At 45.0% G+C, this 12,769-nt stretch overlaps 2 protein-coding genes across 7 annotated transcripts in view; one reads left to right on the forward strand and one right to left on the reverse strand.

Moving 5' to 3' along the window:
- SLC25A21 (solute carrier family 25 member 21) overlaps positions 1-7,166 on the reverse strand; it is a 242,065-nt gene extending 234,899 nt beyond the window's left edge. For 5 of the 6 annotated variants that reach the window (XM_085301716.1, XM_085301715.1, XM_085301714.1 and 2 more), the window contains exon 1: positions 7,057-7,166. In XM_085301716.1, coding sequence (XP_085157842.1) covers positions 7,057-7,129 — 73 coding nt within the window. In that variant the 5' untranslated portion in view covers positions 7,130-7,166. The remainder of the gene's footprint in view (positions 1-7,056) is intronic. The other variant, XM_085301712.1, reaches the window with a different exon arrangement.
- Positions 7,167-9,857: 2,691 nt separating this feature from the next.
- MIPOL1 (mirror-image polydactyly 1) overlaps positions 9,858-12,769 on the forward strand; it is a 189,430-nt gene continuing 186,518 nt past the window's right edge. The window contains exon 1 of the mRNA XM_085301717.1: positions 9,858-9,976. The gene's annotated coding sequence lies outside the window, so the exon portion shown is untranslated. The remainder of the gene's footprint in view (positions 9,977-12,769) is intronic.

Below are 12,769 nucleotides of genomic sequence, written 5' to 3' on the forward strand. Positions count from 1 at the left end.
GTTACCAGAATACTGACAGAGAAAACTCTAAGAGGAAGCAAAATAAATCAAGCAAAGAATTTTTCAAACTTAGAAGTACTAGGAAAGGCTTCCATTTTGTTTCCAGTGTGGCTCCTTGGGGAGCTACACATCAGCACATCTCAATGTAATACATATCAAAGTGCCCAGGAAACTAGGATAACACCCTGAACTGGCAAACGATCCATTGACTAAAGACTGAAAGATGACCTATAAACGATGCTTCCTGCCAAAAACTGGTAATCCGAAAAGGCTCCGCCAAAAAAAAAAAAAAAAAAAAAAAAAAAAGAAAGAAAAAGAAAGGAAAAAAAAAGAAAAGAAAGAAAAAGAAAGCAGCAGTTAACAGTGTTGTTCAGGGGACTGAATGCCAAGGGCCAATTACCCCTGAGTTCCTCTCTGCACTACACAGGTGGGACTTCAGCATTCAGACTCTCAGATACAACCGTGTTTTCCATGGGGAAGCCACCGCTATGCATGGTTCAGCCGTAGAGGTTTCAGATGTCAGTGACACTGCATTTCATGGTGAACCCATGCCCAAGGCCTGTTGCAGGAAGAGCTGCAGGTATTTGTCCTGCAACTACTATTTAACTACCAGCATTTAAGAAAACAAAAGCAGCTGAGCTGAACTACAGACCCTCACTCATTGCAAAATGGTAGTTCCTGTACTCAAGTTTAACACTTCTTGTTCAAATAACAATTAGGCCGAGACAGAGTCCCTGATCATAAGAAATGCTACAATCGCAGCCAAGTGCCAGAACAGACTTTGTAGCTCCCCATCCTGGTCCAAAGCCAGCCAACTGGCATGATGCTCATAACCTTGTTTGATGTCCATCTCCCTTTTGCCCCCACAGACTACATTAAATTGATGTATCAACAGGACAAATGACTGTTCCACAGGCAACAAAAGACAACTGAATTCTTAATGGGGGGGGGGTGAAGGGAGGAGGGGGGAAAAAATCAATACACATTTTCAACTCCAGCTGAAACAAAATAAATGCAATTCTTTCTCTGTGCTAAACTTGAGATACAGCAACTTCAGAGTACTTAGAGTCATACCTATAATGGAAGGATTGACAGTTCTCTCAATTCATCATGGTATTATGTTTAAGGCCTTCACTCTAGCAGTCACATCACTGCCTGAAATGTTTCTTTCTACTTATCTTCAGTTCTTTTAGTATTTTTTAAATTCATACCAACCCATAATCTTCAGGCCAGTCTCAGGGTTTTATGTTGATTACAGAATCATAGAATGGGTAAGGYTGGAAGGGACCTCTGGAGATCATCTAGTCCAACCTCCCTGCTCAAGCAGGGTCACTTAGAACATGTTAGATGGGATTGTGTCCAGGCGGACCTTGAATATCTCCAGAAAAAGAGACTCCACAACCTCTCTGGGCAACCTGTTCCAGTGCTCCGTCACTCTCACAGTAGAGAAATTCCTCCTCGTACTCAGGTGGAAAAAAGAAACCCATTTAACCCATTTATCAGGGAGAACAGTCCTACAGCCCTATAGCAACAGATAGAGTTCTTCCAGACTCACAGACCTGCCAGAACTAACCGTTCTCATGGAGCAGAAGCTCTACTAACTTCTCAAAATTGTCTCTGCAAAGAGCACTTTTTGTCTATGAACATTACAGCAGATAGGCTTGAGTTAATTATTTCAGCTAGCTATTTGATTTTATATTTGTAATAAAGAATATTGTGGAATAACATCTAATTTGATTATTTGACATATTTGACCAGCATTGCTGGCAATAAACTATTTAGAGTTTGTTTTGAAGATATAAATATTAAGCTTTTCTGCTTTGCAGGGGGGTTTCATTCCTGCAAATACTTGAGAAAATTAGCATAGGCTTACAGCAGCCTCCATTAGTATTATGGTAGTYCTAACTGTTTATAGATCACCCTTTGAAGCTATTCCTCAAATATCACAGTGAGTCTATTAAAAAATTAATATAATCAAGAGGCAAAATCCTCATTCTGTGGAAATCAATAGCTTGTTGCATATTGACTTCACTGGGCCAGAAGTTCACCCCAACTTTCTGTACTTTTAAGTGATATCTTAGCCTTAAGACCATCCTTTGGCCTTCACCAATGATATATGTATTTATGATCCTTACTGTTGATTCAACGGAAGTCAAATTCCATGCCATATATTTTGTGCTACATTATATACACAAAACCCTCCCAGCATTTATTATGAACTTTTCATATCTTTAAGCTTTGCCTTCATGTATTATTATCCAGACTGACATATCATAATCTTCTCACCTGTAAAAGCTTCAACATAACTTATTCCTGTTCCATCCATATAAAAAGCCACATTTAGTGTCATATTGCAGTACTACACTGCCACCTTGTGGGTACCAGAGCAAATAACTTCTTCACTGTAATCATGTAGTTTTACGATTCATTTTGCCTCAAGCTATGCTTTATTTTAAGGGAAAGAAAATAAGCCCCTCCAAGGCTTAAGTCCTACATCAGGTAGTATGCTGCCAGCTTCAGCCTGGCAGAGGAAATTGGCTCCACTGGTAGAAACAAATTTATTCTCCTGGAGTACTTTAATTTCAGGGAAATATCTTACAAGCTAATGCTGCATGACTGATTCCCACCCAGAGCCCGCGTTGAAAAGGACTTTGTTAACATCTAATACCCCAGTTCAGTACAGCTAATGGAAAACAATGAACTGGGGTCTTGTATATTATTTCAGACTTCAGAAAGAGGAAGTTTTGAATACCTTGAAACATTATRGTTTCAAATTAAGATAAAGTTACCCATTTTAGCTAAGTACTTTGCTAGCTGAAACTACCTCTGAGCATTAAGCAATTATTTTAAGAACACATGAATGGCAATTGCACTGCTTAAATGTAAAAAGGAAGCAGCTAGGAAAACACCAAGCATGCTAAGTTTAATTCCCAGAAAACACATGAGCAAAAAAAAAAAAAAAAAAAAAAAGAAGAAGAAGAGAGAACTAGTCAATGTTCCTGCTAGTTGGAAATCTTTCCTGTCGTGTTCAAACACATTCCCTCTTTCCTTCATATGGGCCAAATAAACTAAGGTGCTTCCACAGAGTATTCTGGTCAGGATACCTTGCAGTGTTGTTTATCTGCCTAGTGTCTCTAGTGATAAGAGACACATTTAGTATTACATTTACATCTGACACTCTTACTCTGATGATTGGCTTTCCTGCTTATGGATCTGTTTTAAAGGAGTCGTTGCAATTTAGCATGATCTGCTCTTGAAATAAAACACCTCTCAAAAGAAAAGGTTTAGACTTTCAAAGAAGCTTAAGATAGACAGACTCACAAATCCTATTAGATTTCAATTAGTGGAAATCTATTCTCTTGCCCTGCCCGCCTCCCTGCCCCCYCACTCCCTCCCCCCCAAAAAAAACAAAAAAAACCTAAATACTAACAGACTAGACTGTTAGAACCCCTGCTGTTTCAGGACACTCTACAGAAAATGGGGAAAAAAGASATCAGCTCCATATATACTTAACACAGGAAGGGTTTTTTTTTTTTTTGTAGTTAAGATGAAGCTCATTTATTTTGAGTTTCCCATACTAATTTGAAATAACAGAAGGCCAATGGTACGTGACCATTTAATACATGGAATAGGAAATGAGACCCACTGAATTGCAGCAAAAATATCTCAAGATCAGTTGAAAAATCGTGGATTTGACAAATATCTTCTTTGTATTTATCTGCTATATACAGTGAAAATCTTCAAAAAAAAACTTCAAATTAAAGATGGCTGTATCTTATTTATTTCCAAGTATATGGAAACAGGAAAAGTGAACATACGAACTAAATCTAAATGAGGGTCATATTTAAATTTCTTGTGGTTTTAACTAAGCCTCTCTCTCTGACAGTTCTCCATACACAAAGAAAACCTGCCATAGTGTCTGAGAAGCTTCAGGTTTTAATTAGTGTTCAGCTACTTCCCTTTACTCAGCCAAAGGTCATCTGTACAGTTCTTTCAGATGACTTTTGTATTTAATCACTCATTTACTAGAGAGACTGTTAGCTAAGGTATCTTGACAAGTCTACCTGGGAATCAGTCAACATATTTTGTAGCCTTCAACTCCTCTCCTTTGATGGAAGAGGTCTCCACTGATTTTGTATGCAAACTTATTTATTGCTCTGATCTCTGCCTTTCCCATACASAGAGAACAGACAAGGATTCAGATCCTCGTGAACCAGAAAAAATAATTCTTCCTCTGTGGCTTGAATCCTGAATCTTTTGGGCTGCTCAGATAATAGCCTTTTGAGTCTCATCTCTCTCAGACACATACAAACCCCAATTCCACAACTGGAGATTTCCAAGTTCTTCTTTATGATGATTTAGTCTAGAGAACTCCTCTGTTTCAGTTCTCCTGCATGTCCCACACTTGATTCTGCATGCCTTAGCTTACTAATTAACCACTGGAGAAAAGAGTGTGCCCTCAGTTCACTGTAAATGAAAGACCAAACTTACTAATAATAAGCGTTCCAACTACATTTCATTCAAGCTCCTGTTCCTCACTGTAATTATGCACCCAGGCAAACAAACATAAAGCAAGTACATTTAATTATGCTATTAACCCCCATCCAGGAGGATAGGAACAAACTGAATGCCAATAAGGAGAACATAAGCCAAGACTGATTAAGACTGTTGAGATTTAAGATTGAGTTCATTCTCAGGAAGCAGAGCTTTCAATTTGATATGAAGTCAAACTGTGAGCCACAGGGAAGCAGATGCACCCCTGGCCTCAGTCATGAAGTAGGCATGAGATCCTGTTGTGCTTGAGTTTTACGGTTCAGTTAGATTTGAGAGCCATCCAAGTTTCTCTTCAACCTAGACAGGCCTCAAACAGCCAACAGTGCGTTTAAACCAAATACTTTCATTTCTCCCTATTTCAGCATGCCAGCATCTTCCACTTTATCAGTCCTGCAGACTATGGGTCATGCTTGATTTCTTTCTTTCCCTTGCTCCTCTCCTTAAGCCCATGAACAAGTCCTGTCATATTCCATAAAGCCTCAAAAAATCCCTTTCTTCCTGTCTGACAGTTGAGGCTTATCTCAAATCATTTTCCACTCCACCTAGCAGAATCACCTCTTATCAGATCCTTTTACATCAGAAATGCAGATGCTAAATAACCTGTCGTTTTATTTAGGTGGATGATATTTTTGAGTCTTCATTATCCTCCATTCTGCTGTGCAGTTCATTTTCTTGACTATCTTGCTACTTTTCTATCAGTTTGGCCAAGGAAATCAACTTATGCCACTCTTAAATACAAACTGCCTCAGCTTYTCAAAAATCTATTCATCACTTCACCTTACTGATTTTTTTTTCGCTTTCCTACTAAATCATAGACTCATAGACTGGTAAGGTTGGAAGGGACCTCTGGAGATCATCTACTCCAACGCTCAGCGGAGCCCATATGGGAACTTAACCTGTGACCTTACCATTAGCAGCATCATGCTCTAACCAACTGAACTAAACCTGCGCCCAAATATCAGCTTGTAGCATAAGTAGCATGACAGAGTATTGACAGAGCTCAGAAACCTGCCTGACAGGAGAGTAAACAAAAGTATACAAGCGTCTTTGCAGTGGCACACCTCTGGACTAGATTCAGTACGTTTAAGTACAATATGAAGAGTTAGGTGCACATCTGCACCCTCTGTAAACTCTTCCTTAATCCAGTGGACAGTTTCCCTTCTACTACGTCAGCCAGTCTGCACTTCCACGAACAGCGAGCAATGCCTGTAAATGAAATAGGCTGCCTTCAGAGGATGGAAAGTTAGAGAGAATTTGTTCAGTGCGAATCACCAGAGGTACAGGCTTTTAGTTATAAAGAAATCTATGATCCTGCAAAACACTGTGCTGTCCCTTCAGGCACGGCCTTCAACAGGCACTGCTGATACAGAGCAGCCTTTCCTTTCTCTCCTACGGAGAGAGCAGAACAGCACCAAGCAGGATCTAAGAGGGCTTCTAGGATTTCCAGGGCCACCTAAGAACTACGTAAGTAGTACACCACAACACAGCAGAAGACCCAGGGCAGCAGACCTCTCTGCTTCTGCTGTGACATCTATGTTGAAGCAGTAAGTTGAACAGAAAGAGGCGTAGTCACGAGCATGCAAAAAAGGATGTGCATACACGTGTTTCTGCAGTTGGAAAGCACAGGAGTAGATTTAGCAGGTGAAAAGAATTAGAGGGAATGGAGTTCACGTACACAGCCACGGCCACACAGCACGCACAAGGGTTTTGCTTGTGCTGTGCGCATTACACAGAAATGTTACACAAGGGCAGCGGCATTATGTAACCTTCGTCATTTGAACCAAGTTAAACCTAACTATTCCCCATGAATCCATGTGCAAGGACACAGAACACAGCAAGCCACTGAAATACATTTCAAAGGCTTTAACGAAGTTGATACCAAGCTTTTCCTATTTCTCTAACAYTGCTGCTTGTGCATTTCAGAGTCCCAGTTTAGCAAGCGCCTTTGGAACAGCAATTCCAAAGTAATTAAGCAAATGCTTCGCTAAAACAGAGGAATCCACAGTGCTCCCTTCCCCTTGCTGCTTGGGGAACTTACCCGATCGCCTACCCTAACTCCGAGCAGCTGCGCTGGGGCCAGAGGAAGTTTTAACTTCCACGCTTCAACCTGCTCCGGCCAGGAGCCTCTCCCCGAGGCGAGCTGCCTCACCCCAACACCGGCCGTTAGCAGGTTCCGGCCCCAGCATTTTCGTGCGTTCCCACACGCGCGTATTCAGGGCCGTGGCCATGGGCGAGCTACCCCCCCCCTCTATCATCCCTGAGTATCTCATGTGCGCCACTGAAGGCGGCGCAAAGCCCAGCCGTGGCAGACGTGGGGAAACGCGGCTCCTATCAGCCGAGGGACACGCCGCGGGCCCCGGCGCAGCGCGGGGAGGAGCCGCCGAGCGGGGCCGAGCGCCGCCGCCGCCGCCTTCGCCTCAGCGCGGCGGGAAGGCGCCGCCCCGTCGCGCGCTGAGGGCGCGAAGTGGTGGAGATGGGGGGGGGGGGGGGGCGCCCACTCACCCGCGGAGCCCCCGGCCGCGATCTGGTGCGAGGCCTCCTGCAGGAAGCCGCCGCCGCGGCGCTTCCCAGCCATCTTCGCCTGGGCCGCGGCGCGCGGGGCGGGAGCAGAAGGGCTCTGCCCGGCGCGGGGAGGCGGGAGCCGCCGTTATCGGCGCCGGGGCCCGGCGCGGGGCTGGCGGAGCCCGGCGGGCGGCGGCGCGTTTGCAGCCCCTGGGCCGGGTCAGGCCTCGCCGCTGTGGAGGCTCGCGGCGGGGGCTGGGGGGAGGCACCGTGAAGCCATTCCGGGCGGGAAGCCCTGGGAGAGCTGCGGGAGCGGGGCCCGGGAACCCCCCCTTGCCGGGGCGCGGAGGCGGTGAGCGACCAGGGGAAGCCTGTCCCCTCTGCGGCCGCTGCCGCTCAGCCCCCCTCTCCAGGCACCCCACCTCTCCTGCCTCCCACCATGGCCAGGACCCGGGTAACGCCCACGTAAATTTGCGGGTACTCCGCTCCCAGGAGGCGGTGGTGGTGCCACTGGGCTCTCTTTCTGAAGCGTGCTGTTCTTTCAAGACCTTTGGACCTTGTTAGCAGTTCTTCAGGTGTTTCATCACAGAACAGTTGAGGCTGGTAGGGACCTCTGGAGATCAGCKAGYCCAAACCCTCTGCTCAAGCAGGGTCACCTAGAGCACGTTGCCCATGATCACGTCCAGACACCTTCTGAGTATCTCCAAGGATRGAGACTCCACAACCTCCCMGGGCAACCTGTTCAGTGCCCTGTTACCCTCAGAGTAAAGACGTTTTTCCTCATATTCAGGTGGAACTTCACATGTTTCAGTTTGTGTCCATTGCCTCCCATCCTATCACTGGATACCACTGAAAAGAGCCTCTGTAGACCTTCCCTTCAGATATTTATACACACTGGTAAGATCACCTCTCAGTCTTCTCCAGGCTGAACAGGCCCAGCTGTCTCAGCCTTTCCTCATAGGAGAGATGCTCAGACCCTTAATCATAGTAGTTCTTCAGTGGACTCACTCCAGTAGCTCCAGTCTCTCTTGTACTGGGGAGCCCAGAACTGGACACAGTACTCGAGATGAGGCCTCCCCAGGGCTGAGTAGAGGGGCAGGATCACCTCCCTTGGCCTTCTGGCAATGTTATTCCTAATGCACCCCAGGATACCATCGGCCTTCTTGGTCACAAGGGCACACTGCTGGCTYATGGTCAACTTTTTGTCCCCAGGACTCCCAGGTCCTCCTCAGCAGCACTTGTAGAGYGCATGTTATATGTGTTATGCAGACCCTTGGCTTGATCTTAGGAAACTAAATGGTGCTAGGGCTTGGTGTCAAGGGTTTTGTGCATAAAGTTTTGAAACTAGTGTTCTCATCCCCCAAGCAGGCCTTCTTTTTTCCTGRGAATCATATGTCAAAAAAAATGTAGCCTGTGATTATTAAAAAAAAAAAGAGAAAAACAAAGTTTTTATTGTTACTGTAATGTATGAGAACACAGGCAATATTATATGCAAAGTTGTTGACAAATTGTTAAAATACTGAGATTGTAACAGCAAAAAACCCCAATAACGTTTAGGTATAATTTGAATGCTTTGCATGCATCAGCAAATAAACAGTAACTTGAACTCTCTGATATATATAAAAGCAGTGTAGAGATGTGGGAATATAGAGTGCCTCCCTTAAACTAATAAACTTCGAATGTGCTGACCTTTAAGTAATTAAAATCTCAACTTCAGAGTTTCTTTAACATTTGCATTAGTTCCCTTGGTTTTGCTCTTTGAGACTGCTGCCCAATAAATATAGCAGCAGCACCAAGTCTCCAGAGTTCTGTATTGTCAAAAAGCAGATGCTGAAACATCAATACTTCTTTTGTTCCAGAGATGTAGGTCTCACTGTGCAATATTACCTTTGATACAAATAGAAAATTTAGAATTAAGGAATTCTGGTTGATTTGTTTTCTGCAATAAAGAGTGCTTGCACTAAAAAAATGAACAGCATAATCTAAAGTAATACTCGAAGTGCATGGAATTTATACAGAGATGTGTTTACAGAATACCATAACATCTGCTGCTTAAAAGATAAGCTCCTTACTGCTGTTAGGAAGCTGTTTAGCACAGCTCACCGTATTCGTATCCCGAATCTACTCACTGCAACCCAATGATACTGTCAGGCTGACAGTCTTGTTTATCTGCTGCACATCACTATTTTCCACGCACCCTTCCCTGCTCTCCGCAAAAGGCCGATGTCCCGGCGGCCTCCGCCGCCCTCCTGGCCGCGGGCCGGGCCGGGCCGGGCCGGCGGTGAGGGCGCCGAGCCCTGCCGGTGCCGGTGGGGCCGCGCAGGGGCAGGCGGCGGCTGCGCCGCGGGGGAGGAAGGAGGGAGCCGGCGCGGGGGGCCGCCGCCAGCCTTACCCGCGGCGGCTGCTTGCGGGCGATTCCTCCCCTCGGAAATGCGCCTCCTCGCCGCGGCGCCGGCCGCCGGGGGAGGCATGTAGCGCGGCGGAGGGGGACACCGAGACCGAGCCCCCCTCGCTGTGTCCGCAGGCACACGCCCGCCCGCAGCCCGCCTCCCCCACCGCGCTGGTTTCATGCTCGCCGTGCTCGGCGGAGGGACGGCGCGCCGCTGAAGCAGCCCCGCGGCCGGGCACCCCCCGGCGCCAGGCAGCGCCACCATGGCCGAGGAGAGCTCCGACGTCCCCNCCCTGGCCCTAACGGCCGGCTCGGCCCGGCCGTTAACGGCCCCGCGCGGGGGGTGGGGGGGCGGCGCCGCGAGCCGCCCCTCGGTGAGGCCGTGTCGCGTTACCCGCCCCGCTCGGCTCCCCCCAGCCTGGGTACGGGCCTCGCCTCCGCCGCTCCTTGGTGGCTGGAAAGATAAAGGAGCGAGTGGCACAGGTGAAGGCCCGCGGCTGGGAGTCTGAAAGGTCTAACTTTCCCGAGGAGGTGAGGCGAGAGGCGAGTCCTCCTAGGGAGGGAGAGCAGCGCTCGTACAGGCTAGGGGGGAGTCTGGAACGAAACCTTTCCTGAACAAACTCAGTAGGGCCGTGTTGCATCTTTAAAGTCAGATTAAAGTAGGCAGAGTGTGTGTGTGTGTGTGTTGGGGGGGGAGGATTCTCAGAATAATTTTTAAAACGACTAAAAAGCTCCTGAAGCAAAGTTTGAGATCAGTGCTCATTTGAGCTTTTGTGATTTTAAAAAAGGTTAAGGTGTCCTAATGAATTTTACACTTCTGCTTCTAATATAGGCAAGTTTCATTTCTTGATAGTGTTGTAAAGGACTATGTGTAGTCTATAGAGCRACAGAGTTGGGGGGGGATCTACATACAACTTCAAAGGTTTGAGGTGGTTTGAGTTAGGCATAGTAGAAGTTCTCTGACTTAATTTGGGAACTAACTCAGCAAATTTTCAGTTTTACAAACTCTGGAGGTTGTGAGAATGTATCAGGGAAGCACTACGATATACTTGCCTTGGATTTGTGTCTGTCCTTGAGCATCTGTTCTTGGCCAAGGGAAAGATGAAACTTCGGATCAACCTGAAGTCACCATCCTTACGCTGTTTCTTTAAATATACTGTGGCACTAACTTTAATTGTGAAGTTTTGAAAGAGTTAAAGCTAAGCCATAACTGTTAAAATGCTGTGTTATGTGGTAGTCCTGTTTTTTTTTTCTTTCTTAATTTTATTTAAATATGCAAAATTCTGCCCTTCACAACAAAGTCCTTCAGTTGTTTGAACAGATGAGTGAGATTGAACTGTGTATGTAGGTGAGGTACCACARGTGTGATGGTTAGAAACTCTTGCCCTTCACTGGTGCAGGTATCAGCACTGATTGCAATCTYGGGAAAGTGAAAAACTTGTCTTAACCCTTCCAGTTAAGGAGAAGTTACTGCAGGTCTAGTTGCAATATGGAAAGTGAAGGGAGGGGCTGGGAAGAAGAAAAAAGATTTCATAAAGTAGGGACAGCTGCTGCATGTTTTGGTGGCTGGGAGATTGTAAAGCTATGCCATGCAGTCGCTGCTGCTTCCCATCACTGGAGAGGTAGCACTGTTAGGGAGATTACTGCTGGCTCAGAATTTCTGTTTCTGGTAAATCTGCCTGTGAAGAGAATACATGGGAGCAGAATATCCTTTTTCTCTCCAGTACACTTCTTGGCTAATATTAGATGTTTTGTCTGATTTTCTTGTGAATGCCCAGACTGACAGGACTCAAAGAAAAGAAAAGGAAAAAAAAATTACATACATGCTTATATTTAATATAGGATTCCTTATTGTAGGTCTTGTATATACCCTTTGTGTAGTTATTAGTGGTAATGTGGTTGTGATTTTTAGCGAGTTCTTTGTTTCCTGTTCCCCATTACAGTTTGTAATAGGAACTATTCTCTTCTATAGTAGTGGGTAGCAGATGAGATTTAAAAAAAATTCTGTCCCCAATTTTCACGTGATAACTAATCAGGCTACTTTTTTTGTTTGTTCAAATTGACCTCATTTGTTTTGCAGGTATTACTTTTCTGTCCCAAGTACAAGTAACAGACACATGACCGCTTACATAGAATTCCAACAGRTATCTGTCACAATGCAGTCTTGCTCTGTATGTTGCTGAACATCAACTACCCATGAAAATAGATTGTCTTTCTTACTGTGCACCATTCTACTTGGCTGAGCCTCATCAAAGATATTGCCTGATTTATTTCTTGCTTTCCAGAGAAGTTAAATCTCAGTGGTTCAGTTAATTATTGYGAAAGCTGGACTTTATATAGACCACCAAAACACTTGTGTAGCTTGGATCTTTTTGTTCCTTTGCCACAGCTCTTCTGATGCAGACATACGTAAAAGAGGTTATTGGATCAGGTGACCAGTGAGAGGATATCTGTATGCTTACTGTGAGCTGGGCATGGGGTGCTTCTTTGGGTTATGTCACAGGGGAGGGGATGAGTGACTGAGTAGTGTCCATGGCCATGTGGCCTGGCCTCACAAAAAGTCTAACACCTGAATTCCCTCATCTGTGGAGGCCAACTGCCAGGTAATGTTTCTGTAACATAATGTCAAACATGAAAGCGAGTCAGCTTGTAGGCAGGTAATTATGCCTTTTCAGTTAGAGGCAACTTCTAAAAGTAGTCCTATGCATTGTTTTGAGCCTTGTCAACTCACTTCTGTACTTACCATTAAATCATTAATTTTTTACTCCTTAAGAATGAAGGGAATCTCCTCAAAATCAGGGATGCAACTGACATTTTGTTGGTATATGTCAATGTGTTAGGCTGCACTGTCACACAAAGAAGGGAGTCCTCTACTAATATGTAAGAAATAACTGCTTGTAGTTATTGATATAGGTAATGATCTTTCTCTCTTTCTTTTCATTTAAACAATTTAAAAGAAGGAGAAAGAACAGAATGTCAGCAGAATCAGTGTTTGCCATTTTTGTTGCAGAAATTTATTCCAAAGGTTCATGTTGGAAAAAAACATCTAATTCTGATTGTGCTTTGTGTGTATTGTTAAAATGTTGCTCTCATTTAGCAGAGAATAAAATACTTGAGAATGCAAGCAGCATCTATGATACTGAGTTACAGTCTCTAGAATAGCAAACTGGGGAACAGCTCCGGCTTGCCTCTAAGTGAATGGCAGAAATTCCATCAGTTGAAGCAGTATGGGAGGATGCTGTAGGTTTGGAAGAAATAATTGGTATGAGTTCAGTTCCTGGAGGGCACTAATTTTTGCACCATAAAATCCATAGTAAATTGAAT

Source organism: Rhea americana, unplaced genomic scaffold (genome assembly GCF_003343005.1).
Source record: "Rhea americana isolate MKP2758 unplaced genomic scaffold, rheAme1 scaffold_18, whole genome shotgun sequence".
NCBI lineage: Eukaryota > Metazoa > Chordata > Aves > Rheiformes > Rheidae > Rhea > Rhea americana.